General features: G+C 36.5%; 1 protein-coding gene across 1 annotated transcript; it reads right to left on the reverse strand.

Moving 5' to 3' along the window:
* Window positions 1-8,157: 8,157 nt before the first annotated feature.
* On the reverse strand, window positions 8,158-8,714 carry LOC131599734 (uncharacterized). Its single transcript, XM_058872007.1, has one exon. The coding sequence runs from the start codon at window positions 8,646-8,648 to the stop codon at window positions 8,349-8,351; it is 300 nt and encodes a 99-aa protein (XP_058727990.1). The 5' UTR covers window positions 8,649-8,714; the 3' UTR covers window positions 8,158-8,348.
* Window positions 8,715-13,392: the final 4,678 nt, after the last annotated feature.

Here is a 13,392-nt window from a genome sequence, read left to right on the forward strand (position 1 = left end):
TGATTGTAACTCTTTCTTCGTGGATGGAGATTTGGTTTCCATGATGGCTTTTGTCTTGTTCTGGTTGATTTCTATTCCCTTTTTATGGACTACGAAACCCAAGAAATCTCCTGCTTGTACAAAGAAAGCACATTTAAGGGGGTTCATCTTCAACCCATGTTTCCTCATTCTTTCGAATGATTGGCTTAAATGATCGAGATGACTCATTCCCGAAGTAGATTTTACCACAATGTCGTCTATATATACTTGCATGAATGTTTCTATAAAGTCATGGAATATAGAGTTCATTGCTCTTTGGTAAGTTGCCCCAGCATTTTTTAAACCAAAAGGCATTACAACCCATTCGTAAGTGCCTATTGCCCCTGGGCAACGAAACGCTGTCTTGGATACATCATCTTCTGCAATAAAGATCTGATTATATCCTGAGTATCCATCCAACATACTTAGATACTCAAAACCTGCGGCTGAGTCTACCAGCATTTCTGCTACAGGCATGGGATATTCGTCTTTAGGAGTGGCTGCATTAAGATCACGAAAGTCTATGCATACTCGTAAAGAGCCATTCTTTTTAATTACAGGTACTATATTGGCAATCCATTCGACATACCTTGTAGTTTGGATAAACTTGCAACGTAAAAGCCTTTCGACCTCTGCTTTAATCTTCGAATGGATCTCTGGCGCGAATCTTCTAGGAGTTTGCTTCACAGGTTTCTTCCCTTCTTTTATTGGAAGCTTCAATTCGACTAGATCCCTTCCTAGACCAGGCATCTCATCATAATCCCAAGCAAAGCAATCTCTATTTTCTTTCAGCATTTTGATGACCGTTGCTTTTAGTTCTGGCTCTAATTTCGCGCTGATATATGTTATCCTTTTTTGATCCCTGTCTCCGAGGTTTACTTCTTCGAGTGGATCTTGGGCTAACATCTTTATATTAGAAGCCATTGGGTCTTTTTCGAACCCTAAAGGTTCTTCGTCGTATATTGCATCTAATCTTTGGTTTGATCCTTCGTCCATAATCTCTTCGTCTAGGATCGTATCTTTGGAGTGTTCGAAATCTGTATGCACCTCCAATTCTGCTATCTCTTCTTTGATTTGGATGGTATCTACCTTTACATCTGCTAATTCGGCCTCGAGAGCCGCCTTCTGTTTGTTCTCGGCCACGTAGGCCGAAATCTTTTCGAAGAATGAAGACTCAGACATGATTAATGTCATCGTCCCAGCCTGTTGGCCGTATTGCTGCATGATCTTCTAAAGGTGCTGTATCCGTTGGACCATCCATGATCTCTCTATCCCATTGGAATCCGTTTGGGTGCAAAGTAAGATAATACAATGCATTCTTATTTGGGGTGTACATCTCTTCTGCAGTATGACAAGGTCCTATATTTGCCAGATTCCTATCGAAGTTGGATTTATTTACCTGGTTAACTTCAGCCATATAGTAACTCTGATCACCTTCGATGTTTTCTACTATGCCATCTTCTCTCCAGATTGTCACCCTTTGATGCATTGTTGAGGGTACAGCTGCTACCCCATGAATCCATTCCCTTCCGAGCAACAGGTTATAGTTTGCTTTTGCTGGTATAACCATGAACATAGTGGGTCTGGTAACTGAGCCTACTGTCAAATTGACTTGAACAACTCCCAGTGTTTGTCCTATCTTACCCTCATAGTTAGACAGGACCATGTTATGTGGTCTTATGTCCGTATCGAACATGCCAATTCTCTTTATCATATACTGGGGCATCAAATTTACTGCTGCTCCCCCATCAACTAGGACTTTATTGATGCCAACATTCTCAATCTTAGCCCTAATATAGAGTGGTTTCAAATGATTTCTCATACCCTCATCAGGCCTCTCGAAGAAAGCATTCTGCTCTTCGACTGCACCATTATTTAGCACATAGTAACACACAGGTCTGTGTTTTGCCATTTCTTCGATATCAGCCTCCTCACAGTCTTCTACCTCAGTTTCCTGGTTAAACTCGTGAGGGAGTACGGACACAACATTGCAATTTAAATTTATAGACGAGACTCCATCAGAATCAAAATCATTTGTCATTCTGTCCTCTTCGTTCCAGGAATTTGACCGCATCTTATCTTCTTCATCCAAGAGCTTTTCAGCTTCGAACAATGCACGTTCCACCGGAGGTTTGTTTGACTTTGCTCCCTGGTATGGGACTTGGTTGCTGCTAGTTTCTCCAGTTTCTCTTGGTCTATATTCCTTCTGGGCCTTTTTCATCCTCTGGTGCCTCCTCCATTGGGACCGAGACATAGGGTTTTTTCCCTTATAGTTCTCCAATCGATATGTCTCTCGATTTGGCCTTTGAAATTGTCTCCTATATGCCATTGCGGTTCTTCCTCCTTGGTCCCAACTACGCCGTTTGTTGGTTCTTGCATCGGCTTGTACCCATCTATCCCTAGGTGGATCTGCAGGGATTTTGAACGTTACCCTTCGAACTCTAGGGTGTGGACTATCTGGTCTCTTCGTTGGGGTCCATACATCGAAACCATACAAGTCAGGACGTAGCCCCTGAGTTTCTTGATTCATGGAGCAGTGCACACGTTCAAATGATCGTGCTAGCATCTCATCATAGGCTGCCCCACATCTGGGGCAGAGTGCAACCTCAGAGTTCCCTTTGTGGCATCTGATCAAAAATCCTAATAAGCTTTCATCCATCCTTGGGTACACTTGTAGTAAAGGATTTGGTTCTCTCCCTGGGTGTTCCCATCTTTCACGTCGAGCCCTTTCGAAATTGGCTTCGATTCTTCGATTCAGCATGATCGAACACCTTGGGCACATCCATTGTTTTCCACCATTTCTCTCATGGCAATTCCATAGGTAGTCTTTGAGGCTTTCAGCTCTTAGAGGAACTTTAATACCCCCATTCTGCCTTGTCAGCCGTGTCTCTAGTTCGCCAAACTCAGATGTTGGGTGTCTGGCGCTAACCATGTTGACCACCGCTGGAGCAACTTCAGAGATTTGGATTTTCTGGAGTTTTATCCTGAGGTCTTCAGTGGCCTCATTGCTCTCTTCTTTTGGTGCTTCAGTCATCTCTGTTTGGGAAGCTTCTTCAATCTCAGTATTGAAGATTATTTCATCATTTAGGCTTTCAGTAGCCTGCTTTCCGTTGAGCATTGCCTTAGTTTCCGCCACTTCGATCTCCGATACTTCCACCATGTTGATATCTTCTACCTCACAGAGGCTAGCATCAGCAATGTTTAGGGGATTGGTATCGACCCTCATGTGACTCTTGGTCTTGTCAGCAAATTTCAACCTTCCATCATTGATAGCATTTTGAATTAGATCCCTGAAAAGAAAACATTGTGAAGTTTTATGGCCTAAAAACCCATGATATTTACAGAAACCTCTTTTCTTCCGTTGTTCCAACGGAGGAGTTTTGGAATTAGGAGGTAGTATCATTTGGCCATCTTTTACTAATAGATCAAATATTTCATCACACTTAGTAATATCAAATGTATAAGTTTTCTTAGGAAACCTATCATTCTTATCACTTTCTACAGGGTTCTTTCCATTTGCAGGATTTAACAATTTGCAGGCATAAGGTGGTGCCTCTTTTAATTCTGCTAAGTCTATTTCGACTTCCTCCAGGCTATATGAGTCATTGAAAGACTCATCATCAGCGTCTTCGGCTTCGACGTACGCTATCCTTTCCTTCTTATGACTTTTGTTAGCCCTAGCCTTTTCTGCTTTCAAGCGTTCGACCTGTCGAACTCTATCTGCCAACTGGGCCATGTCCCTAAGGTATTGGGTATCTAATTTCTTTCTTATTGAGTAATCTAGACCACCTGCAGCCATTTCGACAAGTTCGTGCTCAGGAACTGTCGTAAAGCACCTAGATTTCAACAGACGGAACCTATTCAAATAATCATCAATAGTCTCCGTGAATTTCCTCTTAACACTGGCCAATTCCTTCAAACTTATCTTAGTTTGACCCATGTAAAATTGCTCATGGAACAATCTTTCTAGGTATGCCCACGCATCTATCGAATTGGGTGGCAAAGTAGTAAACCAGATAAAGGCATTCTTTGTCAGCGAACTAGGGAAATACTTGATCCTCAAGTCCTCGTTTCCTGCCAAGTCCCCTGCTTCTGTTAGATACCTAGCAATGTGTTCCACTGTCGATTCGTTAGTTTCGCCTGAAAATTTTGTAAATTTGGGTACCTTAGTGCCCCTAGGTAATTCTGTCTGCATAATATAGTCTGATATAGGGGATGTATAATTTGGACGTCTGAGTCCAGTACTTAGGCCATTATTGGCCATCACCCTTTCTATCATAGCAGTCAAGTTATTCTCTGTGGCCAGATTTTCCCTTCTGACTCTTTGAACAACCCCATCTGGATGTTCATTTCTACCTACAACTCTTACTCTGGGTTGTTCTTCCTCCGTTTCTTGTCGAACGGGGACGGTTCTTTGACTTGAAGTCTCTAAATTAATTACTGGAATTTCTTCCGTCCAATTCGTCCTCCGCAAGGAGTTTATATCTCGGATGGTTGGTCTCGATGATGGGCCCTCATCTTGTATACGTTCTAAAACGGGCATTCCCTCTTGGTATGCGGGCTGTTTATCTTTCCTTTTTGGTTGTGTTACACCCATGAACTCCGCCATCCGATTCATTTGAGATGACATCTTTTGGAAAGTTTCTACATTTTCCCTATTTGTGCAAGTAATGTTTGTCAACAATGGGGTAAAGATTGAAGTCAATTCTTTGGCTAAAGCCCCTAGCATATCATGGTTGCTTGCATCCATTTCTTGTCGAAATGCTGCTTGGCTGTTTGTGGTATAATGAGGCACCTGGGTAGAAAAACCAACGTTGTGTGTACTTCGACTCGTAGATCCCACATTTGGTGAAAATGTCGCATTATTAGTTGGGACATAAGTAGGTCCGGCCCCTCGTACGCCTGATCCAAAAGGAAATGGCATCCCGTATGGAGGATTTGGCCTCCATTCGAAAGTTGAATTCGTGCCTTGACTAGACAAGTTATTCGCAGCATTTGTTGAGGGAAACGGTAATACTTCCTCTGCACTCGTGGTCGAAGGTGCAGTTGTTGACACTGAAACTGGCAAAGTCCCTGAAAGTCCTGTATTATTTTCAGGCACCGACTGGGAATTATCTGCAGGTCTCGATCCATTTGGACCCATTGTATCCCTTGTTCCTTGAGTGGAATTCGAATTTGCCGCTCCTGATCCTGTGCCTTGTGAGGGATCTTGATCACCCCCTGCACTGGCTGTAACAGCCATTTTCTTGTTGTACCTTCGTTTGGGAACCGGTTGTGCACTGTTTGTTAATTTACCGTTCCTAAGGTTCATACAAGGTCTTGATATTGTCTAGACAAAACAAAGCAATTGATTAAAACAATCCGTTCGACACTGTCCCACTGGGCGTGCCAATTTGTTTACGGTGATTTCCGGTAAACAACCGCTAGTCCTCCAAACTATAATAAATATGATTTGGTTACTCGCAGGATCGACTAGATTGATCCTAGGACACATAGTCAATTAGATTGTTATCAATATTCTTTAGAACCATGTTCATGATTCGTTGTCTTCGACAAATGTTATTCGATTGAAAACATACACTTTTAGTGATGACTTGATTATATGTGATTATGACTTTAAAATGTAAACAACGCAGATAACGTAACATGCAATTCTGTTTAAATGTAAAGAATCTTAAAACATAAAACTGTTAAAGATCTTGAAAGTAAATAACATGAAAGTAAATAACATGAAAGTAAATAACATGAAAGTAAATAACATGAAAGTAAATAACATGAAAGTAAATAACATGAAAGTAAAGATACAGTAATGTAAATGACAAGAAGTAAATAGAATGCAAGAATTTAAAGATATTCGAAAACGAAAAGCAATAAAAGATAATACTCATGTATTAAGATGGTGGTGTCATACGTACATTTTCTCAGCGAACTCGTTCTCGTTAACGCTTGATACTTGAGTAAATATGTGAGTGATTTGTACAAAATGAACACACGGAATTCTATCATAAAAAACTCCTATTTATACTAGTTTCGACCATAATGGCCCTACGCTAATCCGCTGCCACGTTTCTCATAAGAACTTCCAGCGATGACATCTGTGAATAAGCAGTTACGCAACTATCTTCGAATTTCAAATCTTCCCGCCTGAGTCCATCTTCGACGCGTGGCAGTATGTTAATAAACACTTACTAACAAACACGCTAAATAATAATACTTAAGCAAATTTATAAATTTTGTCTAAGTCTTCGAGGATATGTCCTTCCAATAGCTTTCAGTAGCCATCACCTTCATAAAAAACTTAGACGTTTCTTGCTATCGAAACATGGCCATCAGTAGCCATTTTATATTTCTCAGAGATGGTCATCAGTAACCACCTTGCCTTCGATCATACACTCCTTCGAAGCACATATATTTGTTCAACGAAATCTTCAGCTAACAAATGGGTTACGCCTAACATATCGTAGGCACTATGGGTTGGGATATTATGCCCATTGAATCGTATCGGTGATGCTAGATAAATAAATCTAACAATCTTCTCGCTAACATATCTTTCCCACAATCCCCTCAGGTTTTTAGATATGGAAAAACCCTAGGGAATCTAATCTTGAAGGGGATTGTTCCTAGCCCAAGGGTCCGTCCAAAAGGGAGTTTAATTAATGATATATTTTTACCCTCTTAGTAATATCTTCCATTAGTTAATCCGAAGTGTAATCTTTTTTGTACTTAAGAAGAGACACAGATTTCCACCAAGAGAACGCAGAACAAAAATCTGAAGCCCTTCCTCCCCATCCCCCTCAAGGATGAAATAAATGGAACACCCTATCTAGTTGCAAGAATACCACACAAAAGACCGAAAGCATCCAAGATCAACCTCTACATCCATTTGGCCAAAAGATTCAAATTAACCAAATAGGGATCCCTAGCCCTAAGCCCCCTTTACTCTTTTATTTAAAGTCATCATTCCACTTAACCCATGAGATCTTTGAATCTCCCTTAACACTTTCTCATATGAACTTTTTTGAATCCCAATTAGTTTATTTCAAACTTTCACATGCATTTTCAAAATAGACAAGAAGAATAGGACAAGTCTGCCGCCTATTAACCCGTCACCTCGACCGGATAAGTTAAATTTCTAAGTCCAAATTTATTTGACGGGTTTGTCTACCCCGCCCCTTTTTTGACGGTCTTAAGGCGGAACGAACAAGGTAGGGTAGGCTGCCCGTTTTGCCACCCCTACTTATAACTCATACTAGGTTTCATGTCCGTTAACAAAAAAATGTGTATGTAGTTATTCAATGAAACTTGACCATTCTCTAATACCTTGAAAAACAAAATAAACAAGTAATAATTTCTAGATCTTCTAATGGAGCAGAATATATAGTTATGGCACATACTACTAGTAAAATCACTTAGCTAAGAAATTTACTATCTAGTTTTCAAGTTTCATGTGAAAGATCAACATCTTTACATTGTGACAATCAAAGAACTCTTTATTTAGCAGTAAATCCTATTTTCCATTAGAGGATTAAACATATTGAAAAATACTGTCATTTTAGTTAAAATCACATACAAATCCGAATCTATACAAACAACTTACTTGCCAACCAAGCAACAACAAAATAGTATTTTTACACAAACACTAGGAACAAAGACTTTCCATGATCTTATGTCTAAGTTTGATGTTCATAATTTTCACTCTCCAACTTGAACGTGGGTATTAGAGAGTAGTTATCATAGTTAGCTACAAGTTAACTAGTTTATCAAAGTCAATTTTTTTCTTTCGATAAATTTGTTTCTATTTTTATATCTTTTAGTTGAATTTGTTCCTATTTAGATACATCTGATAGTTGAATTTGTTCTTATTTTGATGTATTCCTGTAACAACATGGTCTATAAATGGATTCTCCCGTATAACTTTATTCTTTCAAAAAAAATATATAAATTAATTTCACACTACGTTCCCATTAAAATTTAACTATATAGAAAAGCCAATTAATAAATTTTCTTATCAAATTAATCATATAACATTAGATCATTATTTGAAAAACCACACTTGATTTGCAGCCCACCAAAGTTATTAGATTTTTTTGGTCCCGTCACATAAAATCCAATGAAATATATAATTTCAAACCAATATCATGTACTAATAGCAACAATATATAAACTATAGTCAAACATTTGGAGATTTATTATAGCAACACTGGTGCTTTTATTTTTAACCTCCTATACATCAGAATAAAACCATAAACCACTGAAACCATATTATTAAATATATCTTCAACTTCATTATTCCTTGCATATAACATATTAATAATCACAAATACATATAACTATTTTTTGTGATAGTTAATTGTGGATGCGTCAAAGTTACCCTCAGTAATCCCTCCATTGCCATTGCCATTAAAAACACCACTGTTATTTATGGCGCGACCACCATGATTGTTGGTGGTGCGATATTTCTTTCTATCTCCAGAATTCGCACCGCTGTTGATTTTGGCTCCGGAGAAATTTTGGTTCCCACCGCCGTTGTTGTTAAATGCATGTGCAGTACCATGGTTGTTGGATTTCGCAGCTTCGGCTTCTTCGGCCTCAAGCATGGCAATGAGGTTTTTGAGCACACGAGATGACATTCTTATAACTTTACTTGAAAATTGCTATGAAACCTTTGTGTTTTTTGTATTTGGATGGTGTTAATGTTGCAACTAAAACTTTATTATATAGATGAAAAGAAAGGAATATGATGCTTTTGCTTGTTGTTCACGCTGAATTATATAGAATATGGCATCTTACTTTTTTATTTTATTTTTTTATTTTGACGAAGAATATTGTTTCTAACAATAATATTGGTTGGGATAGTATTAAAAATAAATTATAAAAAAAATGAAAATTATTTTAATTAAATCCTTTTTTTCACGAACAAATTTTAAGTCCCCACAACTCTAATTTCTTATAGAAAAATTAGAAACCGACTCTCTATTGTAATTTTATACAAAAATATTATAAATTCTCTCAATTATAAATTTTATTGAATAAAAATTAATTTTAAATACATTTTTGGTCTTCATAATTTGAGTGTTTTGAACAATTGATCACCCTATAACAAAATCAGCTATTTTGATCTCTTAATTTTGATGACTTTTGAATTTTATTAGTCCCCTCCAATTTTACTTATGTGTTATCTTCATTAATGAAGTGGCAACTTGACTTTAGATCCATTCAGCAATTTTCAATTTTTTAAAAACTAAATGAATATTTTAATTAAGAAATTTTTTTAATTAAAGAAAATAATTTTTAAATATATGTTCTAAAATTCTATTAAAAAAAAAACTTCATATCTTCTTCTTCACGTTCTCGACCTTGTTCATCGTCTTCTTCACTCCTCCAGATCTCTTTCAAAACTTCATCATTTACTTCAGACCCCCAAATCGTGAAAAATCCATTATCATATTCAACTATTTAAGATGTTGCAACTCTCCGTTTTTAGTCATGGAGGTAGACAGGGCCGTCTTTGAGGGCGTGCAAGGCGGGCTACCGCACAGGGCCTCAAATTTTTTATGATTAAATCGTAATTAAATAGGGCCTCATAAATCTTTGCCATTGATAAAATGAGGGTAAATAGGGCCTCTAATTATTTTTTCATGGTTGAACCATGACTAATCTACACAGGGCCTCTAAAAAATTGAGACGGCCTTGGAGGTAGATCTTCAAATCATTTGCGGTATGCATGCAAGTGTGGTATGGATGCTCCATTGATGACGACATGGACGAATGTGAACCCAGGTCGCCCTTTCTATAGATGTGGGATGTATAAGGTATGTATAACTTTCTGCAAATTAACGCTCTATGTAGAGTTTGACTTTTATTCATCTTCATCTCTTTTGTTGTTTACACATTCAAGGCTATAAAAAATTCAATCACTTTGTTTGGCTGGAAGAGTTAATCTCTGCATTGTTAAAGAACTTGAATGACGAGAAGGAGATGGTTAATTCGTACAAAGTAAAAGAGGAAGAATTGAAGATGAAAGTGAAGATGTTGTTATTTGTTATGTTGTTTGCTTTAGTTGAGACAACATTTATTGAATATGTTTAAGGTGATTAGGTTTTAGGTTAGGTTTCTATGTTCTGTGCTTTTATGGTGTATAAGTTAGCCATTGTAATGCTTTCACTGAATGAATGAAGTTATGACTATGTTTATATGTTTCTATGTTTTTTAGTATAAAATGCTACTGCATAATTTGAACAGGACCTAATATCAAATTTGGATAAGACTTGTAATTTGGACCTATAATTTGGACAGAACAACTAATTTGGACATGTAATTTGGACCTATAATTTTGACATGTAATTTTGACTTGCAAATTGCACAAGGCATGTAATTTGGATTTGTAATGTTGATTATGTAATTTGCACAAGACCTGCAATTTTGATTTGTAAATTGCACAAGACCTGCAATTTTGATTTGTAAATTGCACAAGGTATTCTGATAGCCGAGACATGTAAACTACACCAAACCATAATTTAGACCTGTAACTTCACAAGGAATGTAAACTAAACCAAACCTTAATACTTAACATTAACCTTGTTTGAACATTAATATTCATATAGCCAAAAAGAAACTACTTAAGATCCATACATTACAGCCAATATTCATACAACCAAAATAAAACTCAAGTCACTCCTTAAGCCAAAATGAAACTACACAAGATCCATACATTATAGCCAAAATATAACTAAAGTCACTACATAAAACTATAATAAAAATCATAATAAGTAGGTTGAGTTGGTTGAGGAGCTTGTGAATTTTGAGCAGTTTCTGTTTGTTTTTCTTTGGACTTTTTGGTTCACTTTCCACCATTCACTTTCTTAGCCTTCATTGGTTTATTACCACACTTTGGATTTTCCCTATCTGCTGCCATTTTTCCTTTACAGCTCCTCTTTATTATGTCCTATAGCACCACATTTTGCACATGTGACGATTGAAAATTTCCTTGGTAGTATGTGAGGATTTTTAGGTTCATCATTTGTCTTGTTCCTCTGCTCCAATAGCTAGCAGGGACATCCAACATTTCTTTCCATGCATCCTCTTTCATTGACTTCATTCTCTACATTGCCCTTTCCCATGCTGGAGCTGTCGTTGCCCTAGCAGCTACTCACAGAACTTCCTTTAATTTCAACCTAGGGTGTTTCTTCTTCCAATTTCCATATAATATTTTTACCCATAATCTGGACTCCACCACTACTATAAAAAATGCTTTAACCTGGAACTCGAAATGCATTTTACCTCAACTATAGAAGCGAGGTAACGAAGGACATCATCAAAAGAAACGACTTAACACCTTGATTTTTAAAACACCGAGGGGTAAAATTATTTGTGCATGTGTTTGAACCCCATCATCTGCACTTTTATTATTTACAACACTAGCATTGCATATATCTCGGTTTATTAATAAAATCGAAGGGTAAAATAGTGTTTTTTTTAATTAAAATTTGTTACATTGTTTACACAGAAAATTAATAAAATAATTTGTTTACAAACTACATTGTTTATCCAGAATATTACATAGTTTACACAGAAAAAATTAATTTCCCCAAGATATAGATTTTAGATCTTCAAATCATGTAATTCTGGGGAAGATCAAATGATGGGTGCATGATATTCTCTATGGATTTTTCTTGCATTTTATTTTTATATGAACAAAAAAAGGGTTACATAAATAAATGATTTTTTCTCAAATAATTATTTAAGAACACAAACCTTAAAACCAAATAATTTTCTACTCTTGCAATCCATCATAGAGAACTCTTCATGGAAAACACTCTTGCAAACCTTAAAGTGGAGGATTGTTACCCTCAATTAAAACGCTAAATTATCCCCTTGGTTTTTTGGAAAACCGAGGTGCGAATCTTTTTATTTTGAAGTTACATTATTTACACCAGATATTAAAACACAATATTGCAACAAATCCAACTTCTTAGCTGTGAGGAGTTATCTATTCCAAACATTGGAAAATGTTATATGGATAGAATGCATCAAACTTATAAAGGAGTTATATGTTCCAACCATTAGAAAATGTTTTTCTGCACTTGCAATCCATCATAGAGTTCTTTTTCAAGCATATTAAAGGAAATTATAAGCTTTTATTTCAAAGAATGATGCGTACGAGTTAGAATTAGGGTAAAATCTATTTAAGGAGTGCTTTTATAGTTAAATATGATTATCTTATCAATCGATTATTATGAAAAAGTGAAGGGTTAGATCATTTAATTTACTAATAAAAATATAACAAAAATAGAGGTTCCAGTTTTTTCCCCTCGGTTATGCGAACATCCGAGATAATATGTTGTTTTAAAAACGAATTAAAATATGGCGTGCATGCATTGGAATCATATCACTGGAATAGAAATGATCATCTATATTCAAGTCGTAATGTCTCTTTTGGATTTTCAAGGAGGCTTTTGAGCTATTTAAACGTCTAATTTCCAACTCTTTCTGTCTTCAAACTTTGTTTCAAAGTCTTTTCGTATTTTCAACATCTCATTTGAAACTCTCTGTGTCTTATTTCCTTATTTCAAAGTGTTTTTATATTAAAAAATGGATGCAAATATTTTGTTCGTTAGCAATGAAAAGTTTGTTGATTTCAATGATTTCGATTATTTTGAAATAAGGAAAGCTATTAACAAACAATGGTTGAATGGTTACTTTCACATTCTACATGGCCCCATATGCATTAATATTGTTAAAGAGTTCAAAATGAATGCCTCTGTTGTTCCAGCTGGTCATGATAAAGTCATCCAGTCTTATGTCAATAGCTCCCATTTCTTCATTACTCCATCACTGATTTCTATGACAATCAACTGTCAATAGACACATAATTATGTCTAACATTATCAACTCAACAATGTCTAATTAACCCAAGTTAACTGAATTTATGCCAACCAAGATAAGCCCACCAGTCTGCTTCTCTACGGCCTATTATAAAATTTTGATTTTAACTTCTAGTGGCAAATTTACGCCCAAGAGAGAAACAATTGGAAATGCCTACTTGGTATGAAAATCATCTCTTTTTCCTCACCTACAACGCCAGAGTTAATCTTCCTCTTACCATTTTCAACTTCTTGAAGTAAATGATAAGCATTTCTCAAAAGGAAATGACTTTCCTCATACCATATGGGAGAGTTCTTTCTGAACTTTTCTCTAGGTTAAGGATAGTTAGGAATAAAGTTGAAGTAGAGTGAACTGAGAAGTTTGAATATGTGGAATAATTTTCCTCACCTACAACGTCAGAGTTAATCTTCCTCTTACCATTTTGAACCTCTTGAAGGAAATGATAAGAATTTCTCAAAAGGAAGTGACTTTTTTCATACCATATGAAAG

Source organism: Vicia villosa, linkage group LG4 (assembly GCF_029867415.1).
Source record: "Vicia villosa cultivar HV-30 ecotype Madison, WI linkage group LG4, Vvil1.0, whole genome shotgun sequence".
Lineage (NCBI taxonomy): Eukaryota > Viridiplantae > Streptophyta > Magnoliopsida > Fabales > Fabaceae > Vicia > Vicia villosa.

Coding starts and splice junctions, on each gene's coding strand:
- LOC131599734 (XM_058872007.1), bottom strand. CDS start 8,648: ATGTCATCTCGTGTGCTCAAAAACCTCATTGCCATGCTTGAGGCCGAA.